The sequence below is a fragment of the Myxocyprinus asiaticus genome, chromosome 12, assembly GCF_019703515.2.
Source record: "Myxocyprinus asiaticus isolate MX2 ecotype Aquarium Trade chromosome 12, UBuf_Myxa_2, whole genome shotgun sequence".
NCBI lineage: Eukaryota > Metazoa > Chordata > Actinopteri > Cypriniformes > Catostomidae > Myxocyprinus > Myxocyprinus asiaticus.
This window is the reverse complement of record NC_059355.1, coordinates 727,052-740,752: the sequence shown is the minus strand read 5'-3', so window position 1 is coordinate 740,752 and position 13,701 is coordinate 727,052. Positions and strand designations below refer to the sequence as shown.

Sequence of the window (13,701 nt, the reverse complement as noted above, 5' to 3'; positions counted from 1 at the left end):
CTCAAGGGTTAATAGTGGTGCTTTCCTTATTACATCACGTGTTGTTCTGAAAGCAAAAAAGAAACAAATGAAACACTGAATGTAGGCTGTCATCCGCACAGCCTGAATGAAGCAAAGCGGGCACGTTTACCTGAATGTGAAGCGCTGCCGGCTCGTGATGCACGAATGGCTTGCATGCGCTGCACGAGTCTGTTGAGTATACAAACTACAAAAGAGACCGTGATTGCTCAGTTGAGGTGAAAACGGAGTTCAAATGAGCTTGTGATTTGGTCTGTTATCAGTTGACACAGTTTATAATGAACATGAACAATATGAAATTTTAACTAGCTGTAATATCTGCTTGCTCGCTCACTAATATTGCATATGGTTAACCGTGGAAGGCAAAAATCATGATTGCAGTTAAAATACGATTAATTATGCAGCCCTAATTAAAAGTGTGAAACTCAGCTTTATGCAGGGTTAAAAGTGGGGTTTAGAAAGATGAAACCCCAGGGTTACATGCAGTGCACTTCTAATTCCTTTTCTCCTAGAGCTCCCTGAAATAACATCAGGAGCACCAAAAGTGATCGTGTCCCTTTAGAAGACATTAACCGCTGGAGTTGTATAGATGATGTTTATGCTGACTGTCTGTGATTTTTGGAGCTTCAAAAGTCTGATCAAAATCCACTTGCATTTGAACTATTTCTCTATTTTTCTTCAAATGTGTTCTGGTGACGAAAGTAAATCATACACACCTGAGATATCATGAGGGTGAGTAAATAATGAGAGCATTTTCATTTTTGGGTAAACTATCCCATTAATGACCTACTGCTGGCAGACACTAATTCAAGCTCCATCTACATCTATTTGGCTGGCGATTATGTAAATGAAGCTTTTGCCTGAAAATCACTGGAAAAATCAGCTAGTGTGACATTGGATTTATCTCCAGATCTTGCAAAGAAACTGCATGTGTTTATAGTAAATGAGTCTGAATGTGCATGTGTGCTGAGAGTGCCGTGTCAGCAGCCAGACTCTAATGTTCAACATAGAGGCCAAAATGTGCATATTAAGAGCCTCTTGTGATATTTATTATAACCGTTCTTAAAGGGACAGTTCACCTAAAAATGAAAATTCTCTCATCATTTATTCACCCTCGTGCCATCCCAGATGTGTATGACTTTCTTTCTTCTCCTGAACACAAATGAAGATTTTTAGAAGTATATTTCAGCTCTGTAGGTCCATACAATGCAAGTGAATGGTGACCAGAACACAGAAGTTCTAAAAAGCACATAAAGGAAACATAAAAGTAATCCATAAGACTCCAGTGGTTTAATCCATGTCTTCTGAAGTGATATGATAGGTGTGGGTGAAAAACAGATCAATATTTAAGTCTAGGGATGCACCGATACGATGGATGTCCGATATGACAACCGAAGACTCAGTGTATTTGGAGGACGATAACGATATATTTGCAGATAAACCTATATCTGGATATAAATCTACATTTTGTGTGTCTGATTAAAAAAAGAAAAGGCTCACCTTATAAAGCCACTTCTAATGAAATCAATCATGTAAAGTGTATTATTGTTTTTATATTAAAACAACTTCAGTTGCAGAAAACAAGGAACCTGCAAGAAACATCTAAAACTTTTAAATCATTTACCAAATGTAGCCTACTTTGAACCAGTAAAATAAATACATTTTACATTCCTATGGCCAACTTTTATTTAAAAAAGCATAATGACTATGCAATTTAAAATTAATTTGATGAGTGAGGCACTTTTATAAATACAGTGCATTGCTCTTGATTCAAGCCTGTGAAAAGACAAAACTAAGGAATGCAAACAAGTCTCAAACTCACTGTAAACACAATACGCTTTAAAATACAAAAAGAAAAAATAAACAAAATGCATGTGACATAAATACTGTATAATGGATTGTTTACTCAGATCCAGTATGATCCTCTAAAGCAAAGCCAGAAGGCACCAATCAAAAGCCACATGGCGAGTAGCATGTGCCTGAAAAAGCCATCATTTATCGGCTTTAATATATCAGCCAAATGTTCTTATCAGATCAATAACTGATTACTTTAAAATTCACATTTATCTGCCAATACCAATAGGGCTGCTGATATATTGTGCATCCCTATTTAAATCCTTTATTACTATAAATCTCTACTTTTGATTGGGAAGCAAGGACAAGATACAGAATTTCAGAAGCACCCCAGCTGTACTGAATCTTTAGACAATTATTGTTGTTTTTTTTGTTGGGGGGGGGGTCTCCCCAATTTGGAATGCCCAATTCCCAATGCGCTCTAAGTCCTCATGGTGGCGTAGTGACTCCAGGTGGTGGAGGACGAATCTCAGTTGCCTCCGCGTCTGAGACCGTCAATCCGCTCATCTTATCACATGGCTTGTTAAGCGCGTTACTGCGGAGACCTAGCGCATGTGGAGGCTTCACGCAATTCTCCGCGGTATCCACGCTCAACTCACCACGCACCCCACCGAGAGCAAACCACATTATAGTGACCACGAGGAGGTTACCCCATGTGACTCTACCCTCCCTAGCAACCGGGCCAATTTGGTTGCTTAAAGACCTGGCTGGAGCACACCCTGGATTTGAACTCGTGACTCCAGTGGTGGTAGTCAGTGTCAATACTCGCTGAGCTACCCAGGCCCCCCTGAATCTTTAGATAACTGAACAGAAAGAAAGAAATCAGAACAAAGGGCTGCCAGAAGGCCAGCCAAACAAAACAAACTCAAACCGAGTAAATTGCCACCAAGTGGATCAGAGGGACATAACACTTGCCACATTCTTGCTGTTAAAGGACCGAGAGGGGCACTCTCCCCCCTTTAGTTGAATAACCCTGATGAAATGACACTGTCCTCCACTTTATATGCCTGCGATGACACGCACATAAGGGGTGAGCACCATGAGCCATCTGTCATGAGATTGCTGTGATTCTAAGTGTTCAGTGAACGTCACCCCTGGTAAGGAGCTCTCATAGCATCAGCTACTGACACAGCGTCTCATTTCCTCCTTCAGAAGCTGACTGGCCATCGGGAGAACTGGGACTTGTCCCGGTGGGACAGCCGCGAAACAGGGCTGCGATATGCCAAAGTGGGCCGCGAAATGCCCTCCTTTCAGAGAACCAAGTTTAAAGTTGTAACAGAGACGTTTTAGTGTGTGTCTGTGCTGTCTAAACACGTTTCTCAGTGTTTTTTTCAGTCTTGTGCAGGACCGCCATATATATATATTTTTGCGCTCATTTTTAGTGAAAATGTATTAAATGGACCCGAGAGTACTACACTATTATTGGTAGCTAAAAAAAATTAGCCAATATTCCATAAACAAGCATGGGGAATGCATAGAACTGTTATGAATGCCTTATGATTCTGCAGAAATCTGCGGAGTTTTCTGCGGAATTCTGTGCGCACAGATTCTGTCTGGGCCTGCCGACTAGTAAATTAAAATGCATGTAAAAAATTAAAAAAAAACATGTATGGCACATATGTGAAAAGTGATATCTTAAACTATGCTGGGCTGGGGGGGGGGGGGGGGGGGGGGGGCAATAAAATAAACAATACTGTATGTATTAATAAAAATGGAAAACAAAAAAGGTTTAAAAATAACATTAAAAAACACTTACACTCACCCGGAGTTGGTTTGGTTTGCATGACTCCAACAAAAACAGAATACAAATAGTGTAGAATTCAATAAGGATCAAAATATTACAAGTATTGCCTTGTAATATAACTTGGCTTTGCTTTAGAAGCACAGACACCATGATGATATACTGTATCTTCTCTCATCCAACTCCTCGATGACACGCATGCACAGTGCCCCCCAGTGGACTCAATTGTAACTGCGAGATTTAGTGAGAGATTCAGAGGCAAAACAGTGTAATTCAGCGCTGCTCACGGCAGGAAAATGTGGAAAGGTAAATTAATTTCCTATATTCGAGAAGCTGGTGCAGAACGAGTACTCTACTCGTGCACATCCCTATTAAAAAGAACTTAATGTTTATAAATGCATTTCGAGATACCCAAGTTCTGTTTAACCATTCATTGCACTGCTGTTTTAGCACAAGTGTCACAAAGATTCAACGTTGTGAAGTTAAGGTTGCAAAGAGGACTACATGTAAGAGTAAGGTCAGCTGGTGGATTTTCTGATGTGCCCCTAGGGAGTTGGTGCTCTGAGCAGACTAATATGCCTAATATGCATATAGGGAGCAGCGGCACTGATTACATTTGCTCCTGACCACCCAAAGGATGTCTCCTATAGTGGATGCCTTATATATATATATATATATACACACATACAGTGGTGTGAAAAAGTGTTTGCCCCCTTCCTGATTTCTTATTCTTATTATATATATATATTTTTTTTTTTCTACTTTCACGTTCTTCCCATTTTGTTTTTGCCGATTCACATTCTTCTTGCATATCGCCACCTACTGGGCAGGGAGAAGAATTTATAATAAAAAAAAGGACTTAAATATTGATGTTTCTCACCCATACCTATCAAATCACTTCTGAAGATTTGGATTTAACCACTGGAGTCGCATGGACTGCTTTTTTTTTTTTTGAGCTTCAAAGTTCTGGTCACCATTCACTTGCATTGTATGGACCTACAGAGCTGAAATATTCTTCTAAAAATCTTCATTTGTTTTCTGCTGAAGAAAGTCATACCCTCATGCCATCCCAGATGTGCGAGTAAATGATGAGAAAATTTTATTTAAGTGAACTATCCCTTTAAGTTGTGATCAACACACTCAGCACAGCACTCACTGTTGGTCCACAGTCAAGATAGGGTAAGTGCTGGTTTCTGATACATTTTGTAGGTGCATTCCAGCTCTCTGAAAGTGTTTTCTTTTTGCTTTCCCCAAATAATTGTGTATTTATAAGGATATAACATTTCAAGATGGTCATATGTTCTATAGACGTGACAACAGTTCTTTCCACAAGTGCCTGCTATTGCTATCCAAGTCTCTACACTATTATTGCAGAAAAACAAAAACAAAACTTGAATACACTGATGCAGGGAAACTTAGCTGTACTTAGTGGTGATAGTACTCCAGCAACAAACCTGCCCAGGAAAGAAACGTGTACATTATGTATTTCAGTTATTGGAGGAAACTCTTAACCCAACACACATTTGATGTCTCCAACCAAAGTAGCATGATTTGATTCAACCAAAAAGGTCATATTTATTATATAGATCCAGGATCAGGCAGAGTATATGCCCTCTTATAACAGAACTCATGTGGTGTATCGAAAATGCCAGTCAAATGCTGGTCTACAGATGGGCGTGGTGATGCCAGTTGAGACTTTTCTTCAGTATTCATAACAGCAGGCCCTTGTGTGTGTCAGTCAGTCACCATAAACTCTTTCCATGCAGCAATGTTCAGCAAATGCCAAAACTACTTTTAAAAATGTGATCCGTCACAAATATTTTATTAAAATCCATCACGACTTGATTTTTACTGTCATGAAAAGGGACATTGTGTAAAAAACAACAACAACAAAAAAAGTTAAATGTTGCGAGAAAAGTGCCAAATGTTTGTGGGGTTTAGAAGTGATCAGTCCCAATTAAAACCTTCTCCCAAGACCCAATCCTACACTTCAACCGTTACAATGACACATTAAAAAAAGAAATATCATGCAACAAATCTGGTGTACTATATTTCTCAGAGAACATAATGACACTTCACTCAATTACACATGATCAATTTAGTTTCTTGGTTTTATAACTTTCTGTAGATAAGGTGCTGGCAAATTCCGGGTCACAAAGTCTTTCCTCAAGACTTTTTTTTTTTTTCTCTCTAAGACAGACAGACATTCATGTAAACCAGTTAGCTAAGGCTGACCACATTAACCCCTCATCTTTCAAAGATCATTTTACATTAGGGTGAAAGAAAAACAAAGACTTAATCTTTTCCATCTATTGCTGGACCTTAATAAGTCCACCAAGCAGACAACTATGGTGTTAAGACTACAGTTCTCTGTTTTGTTCAATAGCCCACTACTGTGGTCATCATGGCACATGACTTGGTGACATTAAGAACGGTGTCATCAAAGGGAGGTATAGCACTCTGCCTGTTCTGTTAAAAAAGGGCCATCTTGTGAGCCAAAAAAGAGGGGAATTTAGGAGCCCACAGCAGCATGACTGCTTTGTCTTTTCTCCTGATCATACTGTTTGGCAAAGCATTTTTCTCCTCTCTTATTTTTGTGGTTGGAATGCAAGAACTGGTCAAAAAGAGAGGAAATCTTATGATGTATTCACTACAGGATTCAAAGACCAGGAGGCCACAAATAATATACGCTGTATAAACAAAAACTTTTCTAAATGCCCAGTGCATTCCAAGTCACAGAGAGAGTCTTCAACAATCACTGGACACCAAAAAGTTTCATCTGACAATTGCATGTCTCAACTCCAAAGAGATCATCTTGGGAAACAATATCAAACATAATTCAAATGAGCCAACTGAAGCACCATAAAATGTTTGTCAAGTATTACATATTAAGTGAGGATATTCATCTCCAAAACCAAAAGAGTAATTTTATGATGCTAAAAGGAGAATTCAACTGGCTAGATGCCCACCTGACCCTAAAGATAACTAGACACTGGAATGCTTCAGAGTGAGGGAAATACTCACTAAGAACGGCTTTTGTGCATTCAAAGACACTTTGCTTTGAACCGAGTCTGCCATCCATGAACACACTATGGAACCGTTCTGATGAGGACTTTTGGATAAAACTGAAAATCAGAATGCTGAGCCCACACGTGTACTGCATCGTACAAGTAAGAGTGCCATTTCATAAGGTCAGAATATCATTCATTAGACAGAGTTGAAAAGTCATTAAAGATCAGAATGTTCACTTTTACTCCGAGAGGTCTTAAACACGAGAACCCTACTTTTAGAGAAACGGGTACAGTTTCGCTTTAGCAGTTTACCACCTACTCTTAAATACTTGCACCTAAGCCTTTACAAGTCATTGACACATCTGGATAAATTTTCAATTATACACTTAAATCTTATTTTATACTCCAAACTAGCTACTGTAATGTTCCATTGATTTTAATGATTGTTATGAAGTCCACTCTAAGTTACATGTAAATTCAGCTTTTGGAAAAAGAAAAAGAACTGGGAAGGCCAAAGAAAGACAAAAAGGAGAACTCTCCTAAAGTTTATACATCGCCCAACATATTTTCTCCACAGGTATAGGTGAGGTGGATGTCACACATACACACTTATCGTTCTGATACACACACAAACATACATACCCAAACACACACACTCACAGGGTCCTAAAATGTCCCTGACTGTGTCTGTACCCCTGAACCCTGTAAATGTCGTTGTGAATAGTGCTGTGCTCCAGAAGCTGTTATATGTCTTGAGTTGGACTGATTAGGGCTGTACACCCTGGATGACTGTGCCAGTCTGGAGCCATGAGCATCCTGTGTGTGTGCTACTGCAGTGCCGTCCATTTTAAGTTGGCCTTGAACTCTGGCGGGTAAAGTGAGAGCAGCTGACACGGTGCGGTCTAACCATTTTGCTTTAAGATGAGAGGTGTCCATACCACCTCCGGAGTGGCTGTGAGGGTGTGACGCGCCCATCGTTGAGTTCACTGAGGAGATGGGGAGTCCTGAAGATGATGGGATTTCTAGGGGTAGCTGGGTGTGTGTGGACAACTTGGAGTAGTACCCCTGTCCTCCAGAACTGCAGGCGGATGGGGAGGGGATTAAAGAGGGACAAAATGGAGAGGAGGAGCTTTGTTGGTGATAGGTGGGACTTTCTGAGTGCTGATGGGATTCGGGCTGAAGAGGCAGCATCTGCGGGATGTCCATTAAAGAGGAATTTAAAATATGCATGTGATATGCTATTGAAATATCTGTCTAGTTTTGCATAGTGAGAACTGTACCTGATGTGGGTGGACAGAAGGACTCCTCGTGGCCATAGATGGACTCTTGACGTCATCAACTCCATCTGACAAGACACAGTTAATGACTCTACAGCTCATATTCATATCATATAAGTGCTGTGACACAAGGGACATACCAGAGCTCTTGTCACGACTGCTGATTTGGTCATTCGGTCCAGCCTCTGCTCTTTTAAGGGCACACTCTATCTTCAAATTACCCCTCAGAACACGCTCGAGAGCTCCGTGTCCTTCCCTTAACCGCTCAACCGATGTAGGCACCATCCTGATAGACATAGAGAAAGCCACATCCACAATGACTGTTTTTAAATAAAAAAGATCTATGCCAGTTAGGAATTCCTTGATTGTACGGTTTTACTATTAACCGCGATTTAAAATGTCACGGTTAATTTAACCGTAAGAATTTAGAATCCACGGTTAAAAACCGTGAAATGCTTGATTTACACCTGGCAAAAATAATGTATATAATGTATAAATATCTAATAAAAAAGACTTAATAAGATTTTGTAAGCCTAAATGTAAAAACTCTTGTGCATGTGTGGGTACTGGGCTACTACACACAAACTCCAAAACATGAGGAATTCGATCTACCAGACTGTCCACCGAAAAAGTGTCTGTTTGGGAGCATTTAAATGACTGACTGAAGACGACGGGTGTAAAACATGCAGACAGAAGTCATAGAAAGAAACACATCCTACAAATGGCACAGGATGCTCCAGTAGTCGTCCAACAACAAACTAGTAAGTTTAATATTTTTAACCGTGGTGATTTTAAGTGATGAATTAAAAGATGCAACCTTTTGTAATGTTTAGTAAAGTTTACGAGCAAACTTTGAAAAGTTGCGTCTTAAATCGTCCTCATTATTTAAAGAATTGCTTCTGTAAAGATTCACCACATTCAACACTAAATGTAAATTTGAGTCATTATTGGACTTTAAATTGCCTGCTGTAAGCAATGTTCCAACTATTATGCATAGTCCACATGTTTATTTGTAAGGTGTTGTGGACATATTTTTAAAGAGTCTATTGCCGATTCTTTATGTCCGGGTGTTTGACAGACAATTGATTGCTTAAAGAGCCCATATTTATGCTCATTTACAGGTTCATAATTTTATTTTGGGTGTCTACAAGAATGGGTGTACATGCTTTTATGTTCAAAACACATTATTTTTCTCATACTGTACATTGCTGCAGCACCTCTTTTCACCCTCTGTCTGAAACGCTCTGATTTAGCTCCTGTCTCTCTAAAGCCCCCCTTTCCGAAAAGCCCAGTCTGTTGTGATTGGTCAACCGCTTAGAGCGTGTTGGAAATGTAACGGCCCTTACCATAACGAGTTTCAGCTTAAAGTAGCCCTCAGGCGGGCATTATGCCAATGTGTTTCATAGTGACATAAGTAATTGCTGGACTGCAGGCGTTTCAGGCAGTTCAGGAGCGGTGTTGTCTGTGGGAGAGAATAACTCCCTTTGGTGTGGACTTTGTGCTTTGTAACTTTGCAGACCTTTTACATGCACAAACAGCTATATTGCACACTAAAGGAAAGGTAAAATCCCAATAAGCATAACAGGGCCTCTTTAAATAAACTGTCACAAAAGAAAAAAAACCGCTGAATGCTGTGAACTACATGCTGCGCACCCAAAATATTCTTACATTACACACTTTTGAAGCACTCCGGTTACAATGAAGCAAATTAATAAACCAAGACGAGGTTTAATGAGGAATAAGGTTTATCATTATGTTATACACAAGATATGCAGTTGGAGACACAATAAAAAAAAATATTTATAGCAACTATCGGCATAGATTTTTGCCGATAACCGATAGTTCCAAAAAGCGACTATCGGCACTGATTAATCGGTAAAACCGATATATCCATCTACCTCTATTTTATATTTTAGTACTTCTAGATATTACATAAATATTATATAATTAAGACATCATGCATGTATCTGTGTGATCTTTCTCACCAGTGGCTGGATTCTGATCCACCCGGTACTGTAGTCTGTGTGTGGTTTCCAGACCGGACATCAGGAGGACTGACCTCCTCTATCTGTGGGAAAGTTTGGTGTGCTGGCGAGAATGAGTTGTGCGGAGAGACTGAGGTCTGAAGATGTAAGTGCTGCCGCCCTGGAGACTCTATGAGAGGGCAGAGCGGGCTGAGGTGTGTGACGAGGGGCGCTGGGTCTCTTGCCCCCTGCTTCCTTTTCCTGTACTCCAATAGAGAGACCTAGAAGGAGTGAAAGGTGCATAAGAAAGATGGAAAGCTGGACATAGATGGTGAACAGGCATGCATTTTACATTACATTGTAATCTCTTTATGCACACATGCAATAGTCACATGTTTGTGTAAAGCATCAAATGCATGATAAATGGGATGTAGGACGATACCATTATAGTTTTAACAGCATGCACATTTAACCAGCGAATTCAGCACAACACTAAACTGCAACACAACATTAAAAGATCATATTAACCTAGTCGTCCAGCGTTAGTACAACTGACAAAACCAAAAACAGACTAAAATGTTTATTTTTACTTTTTATTTTATGCCAAGATTCTAGACTGTTGAACAAAAGCAACCACCACACATATGCATACAGACAAATTTTCTCTGAGAAATGTTTTTGGATAGCGAGAATGAAAGCACTGGTGTCTTTGAATGGGTTACAACTGCCTTTCCAACTGTTAACTGAGTAAATTCATTCTTCCCAATACAGATGAGGAAGCATAATGCAATGTTATGGACATGCACACTTCTACATGGAGGCCACTTATGTGATATTCACCATGTTCTGCATTGGCTTGAACTGGCCCCTTACAGCTAATGCCTGGTAACCAGCCAAGCCAGCCAGTTGACTACCAGCACTCACCATGACCCTCTGTCTTGAGAAAAGTGGAAAACAAAAAATGTTGCGAGAGTTTTAAGGGTGAAGAAGGGAAAGAGAAAGGGGGAGATAGAGCAAGAAAGAGTTTCATGCCAGATAGAAGACAGTAGTTCATGGATTAGGTGTACAGGTATGTAAGAAACACCGGCTTGCCTGGGTTTTTCAAGCTTTTATTTGCCTCAAAGATTCTCTTTGAATAATCAATTTGGGTTTTTAATCCAGGGGTTTTTATTCTTCCATAATACTCATAGTTTAGAAAAAAATCCTATCCATTAGTTACATTTGTAGAAGTGGGGTGATGTAAAAGGGAGAAGCACTTTGGTTCTTTAAGTATTATGTGGGGTAACAATAACAGCCACAATGCTTTTTGTTTTAGAGAGCAAAGTTAAAGCAAATGACTTGTAAACAGAGAAACTATTTTGGTGGGACGACTTGCCTTTTTCTTCTGTGGTGGATTGTTCGGGTGAGGGGATGTGCTGCTCTCTGAATATCCGCCTCCAAACTGTGTGTCTGTATATGGTGAGAGAGAACCAGACCCCACCTCCATAAGCGGCTCCTGGCTACACACTGAGCTGAAGTCAGAGTCAGCCATGGAAAATCCTCCCTCTGACTGTGGGAAGCGTTTGTCACTTACAGGCCCAGCAGGCAGATTGGCATTGAGAGGAGAGCAGGTGTAAATTAGATTAAATTCTGTCCTGAAGTCTGTCTGCTCTCGGGCCTGTGCCTCAATGCCATGTGAAACCAGGGAAGAGTCACCTATAGTGGGCACAAGAGCTGAGCTGCGGGGAGTCCCACCTCTGGATCCATTCAAGGAGTCTGGAGCAGCAAGTGATAAGTCATCTGACAGTGGAGTGGGGCTTCCCAGGCTTGAGGAAAGGTCAGGGAAGGCCGTGACCTGTGAAGTAAAGTCAGGACGCAAACATGGCTGAGGAGAAAAAATGTTTAAAATATAAGATTGTAAAATCAGAAAAAAAGAAACACCCAGACTCAGTCATTTTTATTAACACTCATTAAACCCATATGTTGTGTTCTGGTCATTTTAACCCAGACAATTTTTTTTTTTTCTTCTTAATCCAATTGGAACAAAATTCCTTGACTTTGTTCACATATGGTGACATATGACAATTTTCTTTAAAGAAATGTTTGGGTTTTATTTCACTTTATTACACGTTGTGTTCCCGGTCAAAAATGACCAGCCATTGGAAATGAATGGATTAGACTGCAAAATACAGAAATATTAAGTGTTCAGGAGCATCCTAATCCTTTAGATCAGCACATATGTGGTTATGTGTGTGCACATGCAAATTCTTTGGATATCTGCACACACACGCACACACACACATACATCTACTTATCATATTATGTTGTGTTTGGGCTCGTTTGAATCGGGATAGTCTGATGTAAGTAACGATATGTCATTGTTATATGTATGTTTTGGGGCGTAAAAAGAAAAGACATGACAAAAAGCCACTTCTATATATTAGATACAGTATATGTGTGTCAGTGGGAATTTCATACACTAATACTCACTGCAGTTTGGCCTCTGAGTCAAACTTATTTGCTCATTGCAGTCTACTAATTGAGACCTTTCCAGTGATAAATAACATAAGGCTTCTCATCTTTTTTATGGTTTTACCAACTCTGAATATAACTGTTGTGATAACAAAATTGCAAATGAGAAGGAAACAGTTCTTATTTGTCAGCAAATTAAAAATCATTATTTAACAATTGGTAGGATCAGCTACATGCATCGTAAAGCCCAGATTGTGAGCTTTAAAATTACATCTATTTCTCGCATAGCCAGACCTTTGTCTATTATTTAATTATAATACTGAAGCAATTCACAACCTTTTATTTTCAAACGAATATTTTTAATCAAGCAATATATTATTAGAAAAACACTGCCAACAAATATAATTTTTATTTAGGCTCATACTGTAGCTGTGGACTTATTCCCTGCTGTTTTGAGTAGTGTTTAATGCATATCCATCGCAATAAACATTCTTTATTTCAGAGTCACAACAAATAACCGAATAATTGTTCATGAACCCTTGCGGTTAACCAAATAATACAAACGTTAAACATGCCGTCCCTAGTAATCAAATCAACCACATGTTTTTTTTTTTTTGTAACGTGACCTTTAATTGTCCTCACCAGGCGCAATGAGATAAGATTCCAATCAGGCCAGATTTTTTCAGAAAGCTATTTTTGAGTGCAATATGCATCAGATAGTCAGTAAATGTTCCATGGGCATGCCATCTCAGGCTGAGACCAACTAGGAGGAGATCAATTTCTGTGTTTGCCATAGTTAATAGTACCTGCTGGTTAAACGTTTAACATGATGACTTGAAGTTCTGCCAAAATAACTTGTATCCTACATATATTTGATTATGTCAATAACCACTGAGACTTACTTCTGGAGTCAGAGATTCTGATCTGTGCACAGGAGAGGCTTCAGGAGAAGATATGTTCTGTGGAAAACAACACAGTCATGTAATAATATGTTCTGGCTACAGCAAATGCAAACAAGCTGGGGAAATGAAAGAGCAGTGTGTGGTTGCACCTCAAACTGTAGAGGTGTATTGCAGCGGCTGGTTGGCAGGGATGTGTGAGGTGAGAAGGAAAGCACTGTGCCGTTCTGCCCCTCAACCTCTCCGTCTAAATAAAGCGGGCAAGGAGTCAGGAGGGGGTGAAGAGGCATCACGGGAAGTTCAGTGGACAGTGGTGGGGTGATGGGAGACAATGGTCGCAACAACAGTTCAAAGGGAGGAGGAGCCATTTCTGATGTATACTTTAACCTCCTCTTCTTAAATGGTCCTGTCAGCTCTGAAAGAAAGGTGAGATAAAAGAATATCTCAGGAATAAGTTCAAAATACAGATCTATGATACCACGGCAT

The 13,701-nt window shown here is 39.8% G+C and overlaps 1 protein-coding gene across 3 annotated transcripts in view; it reads right to left on the bottom strand.

Moving 5' to 3' along the window:
* Positions 1 to 5,641: 5,641 nt before the first annotated feature.
* Positions 5,642 to 13,701, bottom strand: part of LOC127449248 (histone-lysine N-methyltransferase SETD5-like) — a 70,233-nt gene continuing 62,173 nt past the window's right edge. For 2 of the 3 annotated variants that reach the window (XM_051712567.1, XM_051712569.1), the window contains 7 exons: positions 13,368 to 13,630; positions 13,219 to 13,275; positions 11,241 to 11,729; positions 9,887 to 10,146; positions 8,042 to 8,187; positions 7,905 to 7,969; positions 5,642 to 7,815 (listed from right to left, as the gene is read on the bottom strand). In XM_051712567.1, the coding sequence (XP_051568527.1) occupies positions 7,291 to 7,815; positions 7,905 to 7,969; positions 8,042 to 8,187; positions 9,887 to 10,146; positions 11,241 to 11,729; positions 13,219 to 13,275; positions 13,368 to 13,630 (1,805 nt within the window). In that variant the 3' untranslated portion in view covers positions 5,642 to 7,290. The remainder of the gene's footprint in view (positions 7,816 to 7,904; positions 7,970 to 8,041; positions 8,188 to 9,886; positions 10,147 to 11,240; positions 11,730 to 13,218; positions 13,276 to 13,367; positions 13,631 to 13,701) is intronic. The other variant, XM_051712568.1, reaches the window with a different exon arrangement.